The sequence below is a fragment of the Equus asinus genome, chromosome 10, assembly GCF_041296235.1.
Source record: "Equus asinus isolate D_3611 breed Donkey chromosome 10, EquAss-T2T_v2, whole genome shotgun sequence".
Classification (NCBI taxonomy): Eukaryota; Metazoa; Chordata; class Mammalia; order Perissodactyla; family Equidae; genus Equus; species Equus asinus.
In genome coordinates, this window is record NC_091799.1 from 12,428,240 (window position 1) to 12,441,628 (window position 13,389).

The 13,389-nt window shown below is 54.8% G+C and overlaps 1 protein-coding gene across 3 annotated transcripts in view; it reads right to left on the bottom strand.

Moving 5' to 3' along the window:
• The window catches only part of COL5A1 (collagen type V alpha 1 chain), a 168,470-nt gene that overhangs the window by 146,615 nt on the left and 8,466 nt on the right, over window positions 1-13,389 (bottom strand). Inside the window, exon 1 of one of the 3 annotated variants that reach the window (XM_070518414.1) lies at window positions 8,465-8,485. The exons of the other annotated variants lie outside the window; for them this stretch is intronic. Coding sequence (XP_070374515.1) covers window positions 8,465-8,468 — 4 coding nt within the window. The 5' untranslated portion in view covers window positions 8,469-8,485. Of the gene's footprint in view, window positions 1-8,464; window positions 8,486-13,389 lie in introns of those variants that run through there. 3 annotated transcript variants of the gene reach the window in all.

The following is a 13,389-nucleotide window of genomic DNA, read 5'->3' on the forward strand; positions in this document are numbered from 1 at the left end:
AAAGCTCTGAATACAGCTGAGTTCTAACTGTCGTTAATAACCCAACTTCTTAGAATAACCCCGTGGGGCAGGAAGCGCTGCTCTGTTCTCCAGATGACGAAGCCGGAGCGAGCCTCGAGGCCCGAGTGACCTAGGGAGAGCCACGGGCCCCATAATGGCCAAGCCAGGTGCCAGGCAGTAAATTACATCCCTGCTGCCTCCCAGGAGCAGAAAGAGGGAGATGACTGGCTTAGAGCAGTGAGGAGCCCCAGTTCCACCACGTGGGGTCCACGTGGGTCCAGGACCTGAGGATACCGCTGGCCAGGGCACAGTAGCTCGGGTGCTCATTGCCCACTGTTGGCTGGAACGTCATTCTGCAATAAAAGGGCTTTAAAACATTCCTGTGCTCTAACAGGGTGAGGGTGAGTCAACGTCTAGAAATCTGCCCTAAGGAAACAACCAGAGAAGGAGAAAGGATTTACCAGAAAGATGTTCATCCAAGAGTTATTTATAACAGCAAACAATCAGAGAGAACCCAGCTCCAGCGAGAGAGGAGTGGGGAAGCAACCCTAACGCAAGCACACAGTGGGATGCCCAGCAGCTGCGAAGACATTTACGAAGAGTTCCAACCTGGGAAGTAATGACCCGGGAAGCGGCTGTGACTGAGCGGGACGCAACACTGTTTTGATACGTGAGCTCAGCCGCGTAAAGGGAAAAACGGGAAGAAAGCGCTATAGTGTGAATGTTTGTGCCCCCCGCCCCCCAAATTCATATGCTGAAATCCTAACCCCCAAAGACAATGCCCCAGAGAGCTCCCAGCCCCTCCTACCACGTGAGGACACAGCGAAAAGGCGTCAGCTATGAACCAGAAAAAGGGTCCTCCACCACCAACAACCGTGCTGGTGTCCTGATCCTGGACTTCCAGCCTCCAGAACGATGAGAAATATATGTCTGTTGTTTATAAGCCAGCCAGCCTTTGGTATTTTGTTACAGCAGCCCGAACAGATTAAGACAGAAAAGAAAAGAAAAAGGCACTTTTATATTTTCCAAATTTGCTATAATGAGCATGCTTTACTTTTACAGTCAAGAAAAGTTGACAAAGGCATTTGGAGAATTCATAGACTCTCTGAATCAATAACCAAATATCCTGGAGCATGTGGACTCTCCACCTCCCAGGTCCCGAGACAGAGCTGATCTTCTCTTTTACTGCCAACTGGAAGGCTTCTGTTGCTTCTCCCCACCTGTCCACGGCCCACCTCTGCTGAGAGCCCCAGCTTACCTCCCCCAGCCCCAGCCACCCCAGAGCCGTGGGCCTTCCTCCGCTCTGAACCCCTAAAGAGCAGTCAGCGCCTTGTCATTATCCTGACTGCACGGTCTGCTGCTGCTACAACTGGATTGATCTCGTCTCTCAGTGCAAGCCAACAAACACAGCACGAGGATCTAGTCGTGCCTGGTACTCTGCTAAGCGCTGCAGAAGCCGAAGTGTGTCTGTCATTGCTTGTCCTCAAGGAGCTCTAGTGTAGACAGCAGGAGTCTGGGGTGGTTGTATATCACCCTGAGGCAAAAATGGAAAGTAGTGCAGTAGAAGGGGCAGCCCAGTACTGTGATGGAGGAATGGATGGATCAGTGGGTGGGTGGATGGATTTAAGGTCTGGATCAATGGGTGGATGGATGGGTGGGTAGGTGATTGCATGGGTTTATGGTTTAGATGGATAGGTGGGTGACTGAATAGGTTTATGGTATGGATAGATGGGAGGATGGATGGAGGGGTGAGTGGGTAGATTCATGGTATGGATGAATAAGTGGATAGATGGGTGGGTGGGTGGGTAAAAGGAGGGATGGATTTATGGTCTGGATGAATGGATGGTTGTATGGATGGTTAGAAGGTTAGATGGATGGATGGATGGATGGATAGACAGATAGATGGATTAACGGTATGGACGGACACAGAGATGGATGGGTAAAAATGACAATACACCTTTGCCAATTTAAACCGAATTAAAGGCACCCAAGGCCTCCTCTCTTGCCACTCCCCTTCTCCTGCCACCCTACTCAAGCTATGTTCTAGTCAAGCTAAACCCCACATTCAAAGACCAACATGACACAGCGTCAAGGCCTTTGCACATTCAGTTCCCTAAACTTGGAATCCCCCTGTCCCCCCAGCCTCCACTGCTGGTGAGGCCCTACTCATCCATAGACCTCAGCTTAGACAATGCTGCCTCTGAGAAAGATGCCCTGAAGCCCCCAGCTGGACCGGTGGCCTCCTCAGTGCTCACTCTTCTATCTTTAGATTGAAACACGTAAAATGACTCAACATTTTGGCCCACAAAATGGCAATTTCCCATGGTTCAATCAAACAGACCTATCACACACTCCTACCACCATCCCATCCCACCAGGATGCGGGACTCGAGGCCAGGGAGCCTCTCCATCCTCTAGGTTCTGACAGCGGTGCCACCATTAACTCAATGTGCCTGGCACACCCCTAACACAATCAGATGGAGGAGTGAACAAGCCAAGCTCAGCTCCTTGCCCCGCCCCTCACAGCTCCGTGTCCCGACAGCACCGACCAGCTGCCCGGGAGGAGAACAGTGGCTGACGTTTAGGGGGAAAGTTCACGTTCCAGCAGGGACCTCGCAGAATGAGACACGAAGGGCCCTAGGGAACAAGTGGGGACTTCAGCTTCTTTTCTGGGACAGAGGAATCTCTGCTGTCCCTTGACCTCACAAAGACCCCTCCACCGACTGTCAACACCTGAGCTCCTCCAGATGAGGGACTCTCAAAGCCTCATGTCTGAGCTGCTTTTCCAGGAGTCAGGGGGCCAGCCAGGGAGACTGGAAGGACCCCAGGGACTCAGAACTGTGGAAAGGGCCAAGCCTGGTGACAGGAGGTGAGGGAGCATGGGAAGATGACGCAGGGTCATGAGTGACCACTGAGCCGGGATGGCGCTCACAGAGTCCGAGGTCACAGGGCCACACCTACCACCACCCTACCCCGTGCCGAGCCCCAGCACCACGGCACAGAACCTTTCCCACGTTAAAGACGTCATGTCCGTGGCCCCTCGTTCTTTCCCACCAACCCCCTGAGAGGCCCCAGATGCAAACGTTTCTGCAGCCCCAGGTCCTAAGAATGCCCAGTGCCCTGCCAAGCAGCATCTGCAGACGGTCTATGGGCAGATGCCATTCACGGCACGGACGCTGCTACCCGCACAGAGGTACAATGTGTGAGCGTTCAGTCCACAGTGAGCATCGAGAGTCAGGCAAGGCACCGGCCTGAATCCTAGACCCCCATTCTCAACCATTGGGTTCTGGGCAACTTCCTTCATGTTCCTCATTTATAAAATGAACCCATTGTCAGCACCTGCTTCAAACGATTAAAACAATGTCTATGGAGCTCTGCCCCAACTTGCTGCATGACTCTAGGGAGGTATGTACTGGCCTCAGTTTCTCAACCTATAAAATGAGTGGATGGGGGTCGCTGAGGACAATTTCAGTTCCGAAAATCTGCACGTGCATGTTCCCACCTTCAGAGGGTCACCGAATGATACACGCACGATCCACCTGGCCAGTTCCTTCTGGATGGACTTGGTCTTGTTTCTTTTCTTTTCTTCCTTTTTTTTGGGGGGACCACAAACTTTTTTAATTGACTAAGTCATTCCAGCCAAAAGCAACTGCCTGCCAACAGGAAAGGCATGCAGCTCCCAGAGCAGCCAGCCCTCACTTCCCAGTCTCGCCTCTCTGTTATCTACACACCTGCCCAGCTTCCAACCAACCCACGTGTTTGAACAAGCCATTCACCCAGTTCCAAAGATGCCAGAGAGAATTGCACCCCCATGCACTCAGCTGCCACTCTACGGAAAACCACGAGTCCCAATTTTGGGGCATCCTTCCTTATTATCTATGCACATACAAGCCTAGAATTATGTGTCTTTTTTCTTTTGATAGAGATGGATTCATATGATGAAGAACATTCTTTACTTTGCTTGTCTTTCCTTAACGTATCTTGGAGATCGATCCATTTCAGTAATGTGAAGTCACGTAAACCCCATTCTCTGAGCGGCTACACTGCGTTCTCCGCTGTAGCTGCACAGGCACTTATGTAAACGGCTCTCTTGACGGACATTTGACTGTTTTGATCCTCGTCTCTTCCGGACAGTGCTATATGACTGCTCTTGTACGTAGGTGTCTGCACACACGTGTGAGTGTACCCATGGGAAACGTTCCAAGATGCAGAGCTGGCAGGTCAAAGAGTATGTGCTTTTTAATATTTTGATAGATGCTGCAAATGCCTTTCTCGAAGGGCCATCCGTGAGGACGCCCACGTCCCCTCACTCGGCCCCCAGTGCGTGTACTCGGGGTCTGTCCTTCGTCCACCCGGCCAGGTCACAGGTGGTATCTCCCCAGGGTTTCACCTGCATTCCTTTCTTGTGAGTAAAGTCAAACATCTTCTCACATGTTTAAAGCTATTTGTATTTTCTTTTCCAAGAACTAGTCATGTCTTTGGTGCATTTTCTTGGTTTGACTCCCGGTCTCATTCTTCTGTAGGGCTTCTCTGACTATTACAGTGTATCAATCCCCTTTCTGCCATATATTTTCATATTCTCTCCTTATGATGATTGGTTGCTTTTTGGTTTTGTTTTGGCCAGAGAGAAAATCTTGACTTTTATGGAGTCAAATTTTTTTTTCTTTTATAATTTCTGGGGTTTATGTCATACTGAGAATGGCCTTCCCATCCCAAGACTATAAAACCCAATCTCCCATGTTTTCTTCTAGTAGTTTCATGGTTTCGTTCATGAAGTTCACATCTTTGATCCATCTGGAATGCATTCTGGCGCAAGAGGGAGGCACCATCCAACTGCTTTTCCCAAGATGCTCCCTCCTCACTCCAGCCCACAGCCATGACTCACACTCTCTTTCCCAGCCAACGTGAAATGCTGCCTTCATCAAGCTCTACGCTCCGATGGGTGCCATGCCTTAAAAGTCAGGGAGCAGCGGCTACACGCCTCCTTCATGTCCCACACACGGGGGCGCTGATGCTCACCCAGACCCCCAAGACGTTCTCCTCCCACAGGTGCAGCCCGAGGGCCAGCGCACGTGCCTGTGGTGGACGCAGCTTATGAGACCACACGTCCCCTCAAGGCCTGGTCACTTATAGCAACAAAACAACAGGAAATGACCCACATGTCCAACGCCAGGAGACACCGTAAGTGAATTAGGCTTTCTAAAGGATCACGGATGAAGAGAATGGCTACCTCCTAAGGAGAAGCAGGAAGGTCCAAATCCCCAGTGTCAGGACTCCCAGGCCTCGACCTTCAGGGAAGGGGTGCCGGTGGGGACTGTGCCCCCGTTTCCAGTCAGCCACGGTGATGTGTTTCCCTCCATCTTTCTTCTTGGTACTCAGACCCAGTGGAGTTTGAGTTTGGGGATTATGGCTGATTTTTATTTTCTACTTTTATATTTTTTTGTAATTTCCAAAATGACTACAATGAACATGTATCCTTTTTCATTAAAAAACATATAAATAATCAAAGAAGAAGAAAGAGGAAGACACTCAAAAAGATGCTCCCTCTTCAAGTGGCCATGGTCCCCAACAGGGCATGCCAACATTTCCGCACAGTCCTCCCGCTCCGGGCCCTGGCCGGAGCCCCACCTCACACACTGCTGGCCAAGCATCTCTCCTCTGAGCATCTGCAACGTGTCCCCTCCGACACCCTGGGCAGCATGAGTTCACCCCCCAACCCCAACTCCACAGCCCTGGGGGCCCAGCCGCCTGGCCCCAACACAGCCTCGGAGCCACTGGGCGCAGACCAGGAGGGCTCAGGAAGGACAGGGAGAGGGACACAGAGCTGCACAGTCAGGGCCAGGTCCCTCCCCATGCCATCAACAGGTCCGACTGACCTCTGACCCCCAGTGTCCCCAGAACTGAGCAGGCACTGCTCTTCGTCCTTTGGGGACTGTCCTGAGTACAGGACAGCACAAGGGAGAGGAAACTTGCTGGGACTGGGGAATGCAGGGGCCACCACACTGACTCCAGGACGGGGAGCCCAGGTCTCCCAGGCTTCAGGGTCAGTCCCTTCCCCCTGGGGCCAGATTCAGCTGGCACAGCCGTGTGCAGACAGTGGTGCTCGGCAAATGCTGAACTGCACTTTAGGAAGGCGGTGTCTTCAATGACTCCCTTGGCAAAGCCATGCACAGTGCCTTCAACATTGCAGATGCCCACAAGAACGTCCGCAGAGTTTAATTCAGAGACAGCATTTCTAGAACATTCCCTAAGCCGGCAGGCAGGGCACACAGCAGGTGTGCAGTGCACACGGATAAGGTTCCGTTCAGGAGGCAGCACGTTTCTTCCACCGACAACAGCTCTGGAGTTTAGAGTTACAGACTTGGGCGCAGAATTTGTAGGCCGGCGATGACACAACTAACGACAGGTCCAGGGCCCCGTTTCCCAAGCAGAGCGTTTCGTGCCGGTTATCTCTTTCCCATCCAAACTGGCAGCGCCCACATCTCCCTTCCTTTCTGAGCCGTGAAAGCTGAGGCAGGAACAAGACAGAGGAAAGATGAGGGCCGAAGGGTGGCAATGACAGGAGGGTGGAGAGCGACCCCGATAAGCAGGCCACCTCCTGCATCAGCCCTCACTCTGCCCCGTCGCCCCAGGAATGTGCATGTCCCCGTCGGAGAAGCTTGAAAGGCCCTGGGCAGGAAGCACCGTGCACCTGGCCAGTATCAGGGAGGACTCTGAGGCAGAACCAAGCCTGTCCAGCTGGCACAGTCAGGGTGAAAACAGCTCAGGGCTTCCCAGGGCACCGGGAAGTCCGAGGGGAAAGGAAGGATCTGGGCCCAAAGACGGAGGGAGGGCAGTGAGTCGTCAGAGAAGAATGTGCTAAGCGTCAAGCCTGACATACCCCAGAGATGGGTGGCTGCTCAGCACAGCACAGATGTCAGGGCCGTTCCTGGGTGCCATTATTCACTGCCTGCTTATCCAACTGCAGAAATCAGAGCAGGAAATATTTTAATAAATGACTGGAAAGAGACCAGATAACCCTCCGGAGGATTTTTTTTTTTTTTTTTTGGCCAAGATATTAACCAGGCATCAAAGTTTACGGAGACAGGCACATGCCTGGAGCCTAACAGTTTTCTCAGGGCTTAAACTCGGCAGAGGGAGGGCTGGATCATGGAAACCAGGAGGCGGACGCAGAGGAGTCAGCCCAGGGTCTGCAAGGGCAGCCACCCCCCGCAGGGCAGCTCTGAGCACGGAGCGCTCCGGATGCTGGAGTCCCGTGCAGGGTGGAAGGGAAGAGGCGGTATCCTTGACTCCGCATGAAGGATCCCATCGCCGGCCTGGGAGTCCTGGAGAACAGAAGCAGTTCAAAGATCGGGCTCGGAAGTGAAGAAGTGGTCTGAAGAAGAGCGGGCAGAAGCTGGCAGCGTTTAGGGAATTCCAAAACCCGGCTGAAAGAGTTTCTGGAAGTTATTCACAGGGTAAGACGATTGATCTTGGAGTTACGGGACCTGGAAAGACTCATCTGGAGAGATTACAGCTAAGAAGCAGGGTGACAGCTGGGAAAACTACCAAGAAGACGGAGGGGGATGAGGGGCTGGCGGGAGGAGGTGGCCTGGGGGCTGCAGAGAGGGGGATTCAAGAATCACAGAGAGCCACGTCCCACTCTTAGGTCTGCTCCTTGCTAGCCGAGTCACCTGCACGAGTCCTCACAGTACTGACCTCACCAGGCTGTGGGTGGAGTGAAAATCCTGGGTTGGAAGCATCCAGCACACAGGATGCATTCAGTGCATTGGCCAGCGATGTGCCCATGGGACCGGGGACACCAGGAAGATGGATGGACACCAGGAAGATGGGTGGCCATACCTGCTTAGGTACACATCGCTCAAACACACACACACTCCCTGGTGCAAAGGGGTCATTTACTTGGGGACCCCTTGAGAGAGACTGGGGTGGCTCAGATTGCTGTGCGAGGCATGGTGGCACACCACCGAGTCCAGATTAATGTCAGCCTGGGACCACCTAACAGAGCGCTGAGCCCACAGACTCCAACCCAGCAAGCTCTGGACACGCCCCCTGCGCTGAGCACCCGGGAAGGCGTTCTGCCACACCTGCAGGACCCAATTCCAGCGCAACCCTGGGCAAACCCTCTCTCCCTTTGCCCCGCCAGGGGCAGCAAGCCCAGAGTATCTACCTCTGCCAAACAGTGGGGTACCCTTCATCCTCCCCTGGAAGAGCCCAGGCCCCCCCATTTCTGCCCACCCTGCCTGGAGAGTCAGCTCAAAACACACTGGCCGACACCTCCGAGTTGACGAATCGCTCTTGGTTCAACCCCCCAGTCTCTTACGGAGCCCCTCCCTCCTTTGCTGCAGGCCCGGTGAGATGTCACAGAGGCCCCGAGACCCCGCCTGCTTCATGGAAGTCCACACCATGCCTCCTTAAACTCTCACCACAGACCTATGAGGTAGACATCATCAGCTCCAACTTACACATGCAGAAACTGAGGCACGGAAGAAAGACGACGTTTCTGACGTGGCACCACGGGAGTATGGCAGCACCAGAGACCCCAGCCTGGCCTAGATCGTCACAGTTTTGTAGAGCTGGGACGTGACACCTCCTCTGGCCCTTAGCTGAGCCCCTCCCCTCCTTAGTCGTGAAATTTGAGGCTTCGATGCCATGGCAGCGAACCAGGCCCTTGCGTCACCGCTGTTTACTGCGAATTCTGCCTACTGACCTCCCCTCCAGCCAGAAATGCCTAGGACCACATTTGCAGCATAAGCTCTATTCCCTTGGTTGCAAATAAATTTAAATTCCCTAACTTTTCCCAGTAGAATCTGTCGGGGCCGTGCAGCGAGGTAGGTGGGCTCCCCAAGTGATGAAATTTCTGAAAGATGTGACAATCCTCTAGGATTCTTCATCCATTTTAAGGAAAAACGATGAGGACAACCCTTGAGCCTGGTCCTTGGCAAGGCTGCGGCTGCTCACTGGCTTTTTGGACACATCCTGGGCATTTCGCTAATAGATAAAGGGCGGGCTCTGAAATCAGGCCTCTGGCATTGCTTCTCTCAGGGTTTTTTCTTTTTCTTTTCTGAAATGCTGATGGTTTAAAGACGTGGATCGTGTCCTGGTCCAGCTGCCCTGAACCAGAGAGGTTAGGGCTGAGCTATACCAGCTCAACTGCTGGAACATCTGATCGATTGCTCAACCCCACCCTGCCCTCGGAGGGGGAGCTGCTCGCAGCACGGCCCACCCTTATCTGTTACAGCCTCAGGCTTGCTCGCACAGGTTCCCTCGCACCGCTTTCATCGTGTGTCAACTGATATTAAACAGGCAGGACCTACCTGGCCATCATCCCTGCCTATCCCCCTTCCCTTCCCACTAAAACGGAAAAAATGAGTCAGACATGGGCAGCTCACCCGCTTAAGACAAACACTCTCCTTGCAGCTGAACACGGGCGCAAGGCCAAATCCTGCAGAGCTCATCCCAGAAGCATGAGGAGGACCCTGTGGGGTCCAGGACCCAGGCTGGCTTTGGAACATGGCTGCCGAATGACAGAGACCACAACACTGCTTCCTCCTGAAACCGGGCCGTGCACCCGCCACCAGCCGGGGCGCAGGGAGGCAGATGGAGGGCAGGGAGGTCGTCCGTGGTGGTCACTAACCTCCTCCTCTCTCAGTCCCCTGAGGCCAAGATGATGAAGACCCAGGAGATAAAGAAAACGTGACCGTGCCTCCGAGGCGGCTGACACCCCACCTCGCTGTGATGTCTGCCCTCTGAAGGCCCTGACTCTAGGCATCGGGCCTGTTCCCAAGAGGCTGGACAAAATCACATTCCGTAACTCAAATGCTATTTTAAAGGCTCCAACTCTGCCACTTACTGGCTGTGGGGCTTCTGTGGGCCTCAGGCTTCCCGCCTGCAAAATAGGGTGAGACTCGTTCCCTTGGAAAGATGCCATCAGGATGAAACAACAGTGAAAGGACTTCGGATAAGGCAAAACAAGAAGAAGAAAAGTCCCAGAGAACCGTATTCCCTTGAGAGACAATTCTCCAGCAAACACTCCTGCCCCCCATGTTACACGCTCTTTCTGAGTCTTTCACACTTCAGGTGACAGACTCAGGAGGGGCCTGGCAGAGTGTCGGGACCCCAGGGCCGGCTCGGAGCCCAGTGGCCCCTCGGCGCCCAGGCGCAGAGCCGGCTCGTCCCTCAGCTGACCTCGCCCAGAACACAGAGCGGTGGGTGGCCCGAGAGCCTGCAAGATGGTCAAGCCAACCGCCTGCCCCGCTCCTTCCAGCTCTCCAGGGGGCAGAAGAACTCCCCCGCCATGGGCCTCCCAGCCCTTGGACGGCAGCTGTCCCCAGAGTCTGCAGCTCGGCTCATGCCAGGCAGCTGTTTATAATCGGACAGGCCCTGACCCAGGAAGGGAGGGGGCCCGTCCACGCGGAGGGGCCCGTGGAGCCGCAGGGCGTGTGAGGACAGGCTGATTGTGATGCGGGGGACCCAGTGCAGGCCCGGCTTGCACTGCCCCCGGCGTCCTCCTCCCACGAGAGTCCTAGTGGTATGGAGGAGATGGGGAGGCATGGATAGGAAGAAGAGAGAGCATCTCCACTTCGGAGCGGCTTCATCTTATTTCTAGTGAGCAAGGAACCTTCCAGAACTGCACAAGCCTGTGTTTTGGGGCATAGAGGTCAAAACCGGGGGCTCTGGAGGCCGGGTTCCAGCACTCTCTGGTCTGGGTGCCGTCTGCCTGCACAGGAGTGAGCTCCCCGACCCAAGGTGTCTGGCAGATGATGTCATCAGCTCTGCCCTGGACAGAGGAGGCCTGAGACAGAATCCAAGATACCCCAGGCCTGAGTCTCAGCACAAACCTGTGAGGCCCCAACAGCACCCCCAAGACCCCCGGATGCCCTTCCCACTGCAGACACCAAGCACAGCCACAGCACGCACCGAAGCCCGCCCAGGGCCTCACACCACAGTCTGGTCCCCGCACTGCTCAGCAGCCTGTGACCCTGGGAACCCCACGTCCTCCAGATCTGAGTTTATTCATCTGCAAAATGACCCCAAGGCCAGAGACCAGACCACCGACGCCGTGAGCCCTTCTGGAAAGACACAGATTCCTGCCCGGGAGGCTGGGCATGTCCACCCGCAGGGCCTCACTCCTGGGTGAAGGAAATGCACCTAAGGCAGCTCCCTGGTCATACATGCGGTGGGAGGTTCCACAGTACCCCCTGGGTATTATCTGTAAGATTCACCCCACCCCACCTGGGCTCACCCCTCAGTCACCAACTGGGCGCTTTGCACTAACTGCTCAGGCTCCTCTGAGGTCCAGCTGGAGGCGCAAGCTTGCAGGCAACAGCTTTATTCCTCTTCAGGCCACTTTCACACTTTATAGAAACTACACCTACCGCCTTCCTGAGCTCTGCCAGTAATAATAATAATAATATAAAATAAGAACAATATGTAATTATTATTATTATGCAGTAATAACTACAATGATAAAGATCATAGTGATTACTGTTATTAACACGATTCCAGCACCTGCTATCCGGCATTGAAGACATGATGCAGGACACTTGCTAAGGGCATTATAGCCACAGGCCACCTCCGTTAATCCTCAGAGTGGCCCTCCCAGGTAACACTATTGCCGCAATTTGCAGAGATGCTAACTCAGATCAGAGAGGTTAAGTAAAGTGTTCAAGGTCACACAGCCAGGGGTCCAAACTCTGCTTTCTTGGGCTCCTATTCGCTGTGCACTGACCCATCACTGGGTCCCATCCTCACCTGCTGAACTTTCAAAAGTCAAAGGAGGAACTGCCTGTGAGCTGGTGATGGGGGCTAGCCCCACGCTGGGAGACAGAGGGCCAGAAGAATGTGCAGACCCCCCATCTGCTGTGCCCAGGGTTTCCCAGAGTGCCCTCAACTGGTCAGCGGCATCGGAACTCAGAGGGCAGGCCCCAGGCTCCACCCCAGGCCCTTGGAACCCAAACCTGCGAGGCAGGCTCTGTGGCTCCTGAGGCTCGCTGTGGTGGGCCCCGCTCCATCTTCTGGCTCTCGTCTACAGCGACCCCTTGCTGAGCCCCCTCAAAGCCCCCCTCACAGGAAACCGGACCTGCTCCCCGTCTCCTTTGCTCCCGATCCCAGACCCAGAGAACTCCAACCCTCTCCAAAGGCTAGCAAAGCTGCTGTCTTGGGACCAGCGCTTGGGGCCGGGACATTCCCAGGGGGCGTGGGGAGCCCCTGCTACAGCTGAAGTGACGGTGCACAGACAGCCTGGCCAGGCACCCCATGGGGCCCTCGGCTCCCTTGGGTCCTCATCCACAGCCTCAGGCCGAGCCAAGCCTGGCCACATGTCGTCCCCTCTGCTGCTTGGCCCCGGACAGCTCTCAGCAGCAGCCTGAGTCCCCCGGGGACACGGGCCGCTCAGCTCTGAGCAGGTGGGGACTCCTCATCGTGGTCGAGCCATGCACGGGCAGGTCACGCAGTGCACAGCAGACCCCTCCCGACAGCAGACTAAGGGGGTGTCCTCATGTCTCAGGAGTGTCCCACTTGGGGCTGGAGCTGGTGCAAGAGGCTGGAGCCTGCACCATGAGCCCACTCCACATCTTCCTTGGGCCTAAAGAGGTCAAAGAAGGGTGGTCCCTGAGCTCTCTCCTGTCCACCTTAACAAGCCCCAAGCAGCTCTGCATGTGGCATGGATGAGCTCCCGTGTACCCCCGACACGGAGGCCTTGTGCCCATGTCACGCCTTTAACACACAGCAACAACAGTGACAAGAGCCAGCATCGCAAGAGTCCAGAGCAATTTCCATGGCCTCCCTGCAAGCCTCCAAGACAGGTATTATGCCCATTTCACAGATGGAGAAACCGAGGCACAGAAGGGTGCTCCTAGGTGCCTCAGCACCCGCACTGAGCCCAGGCACACAGGGATGGGTAGGAGGCGAGGGCCCTGCCCTACAGGGAGCTGAGAGCCCGGAATCGAATGGGCAGTGCTCAGCCCTCCCAGCTCAGGGCGGTGAACTTCTCCAAGCGCCATCTCTGTGTCACTCAGAGGGGATGCTCGTCCCCACCCCCACACTGACACGTCACAAAGATGGAAGCGCACGTGTTTAACGTGCTGGGCCGTCTCCAGCTGTGAGCATGGTACAGAAAGCTGCGTGTGACGTAATGTCGGGGATCTGCTTCAAAGGGATCACAGTGGGGGGGGGGCGGGGAGGCTGGGTGGCACGAGGTCAGCCACAGGCGGATCCGTGTGGAACCCAGGTGGATTGCGGGGACCTGTTGTGCTGTGTTTGAAATTTCCCCTAACAACAACGACAACAACAATAATACTACTCTCAGAGCCAAGCCTGTGGTGAGCCCCTCCTCTTGAAGCTGGCTTTTCCCCACCTCCCAGGCTCCCTGCTCCCTATGCCGTTACCA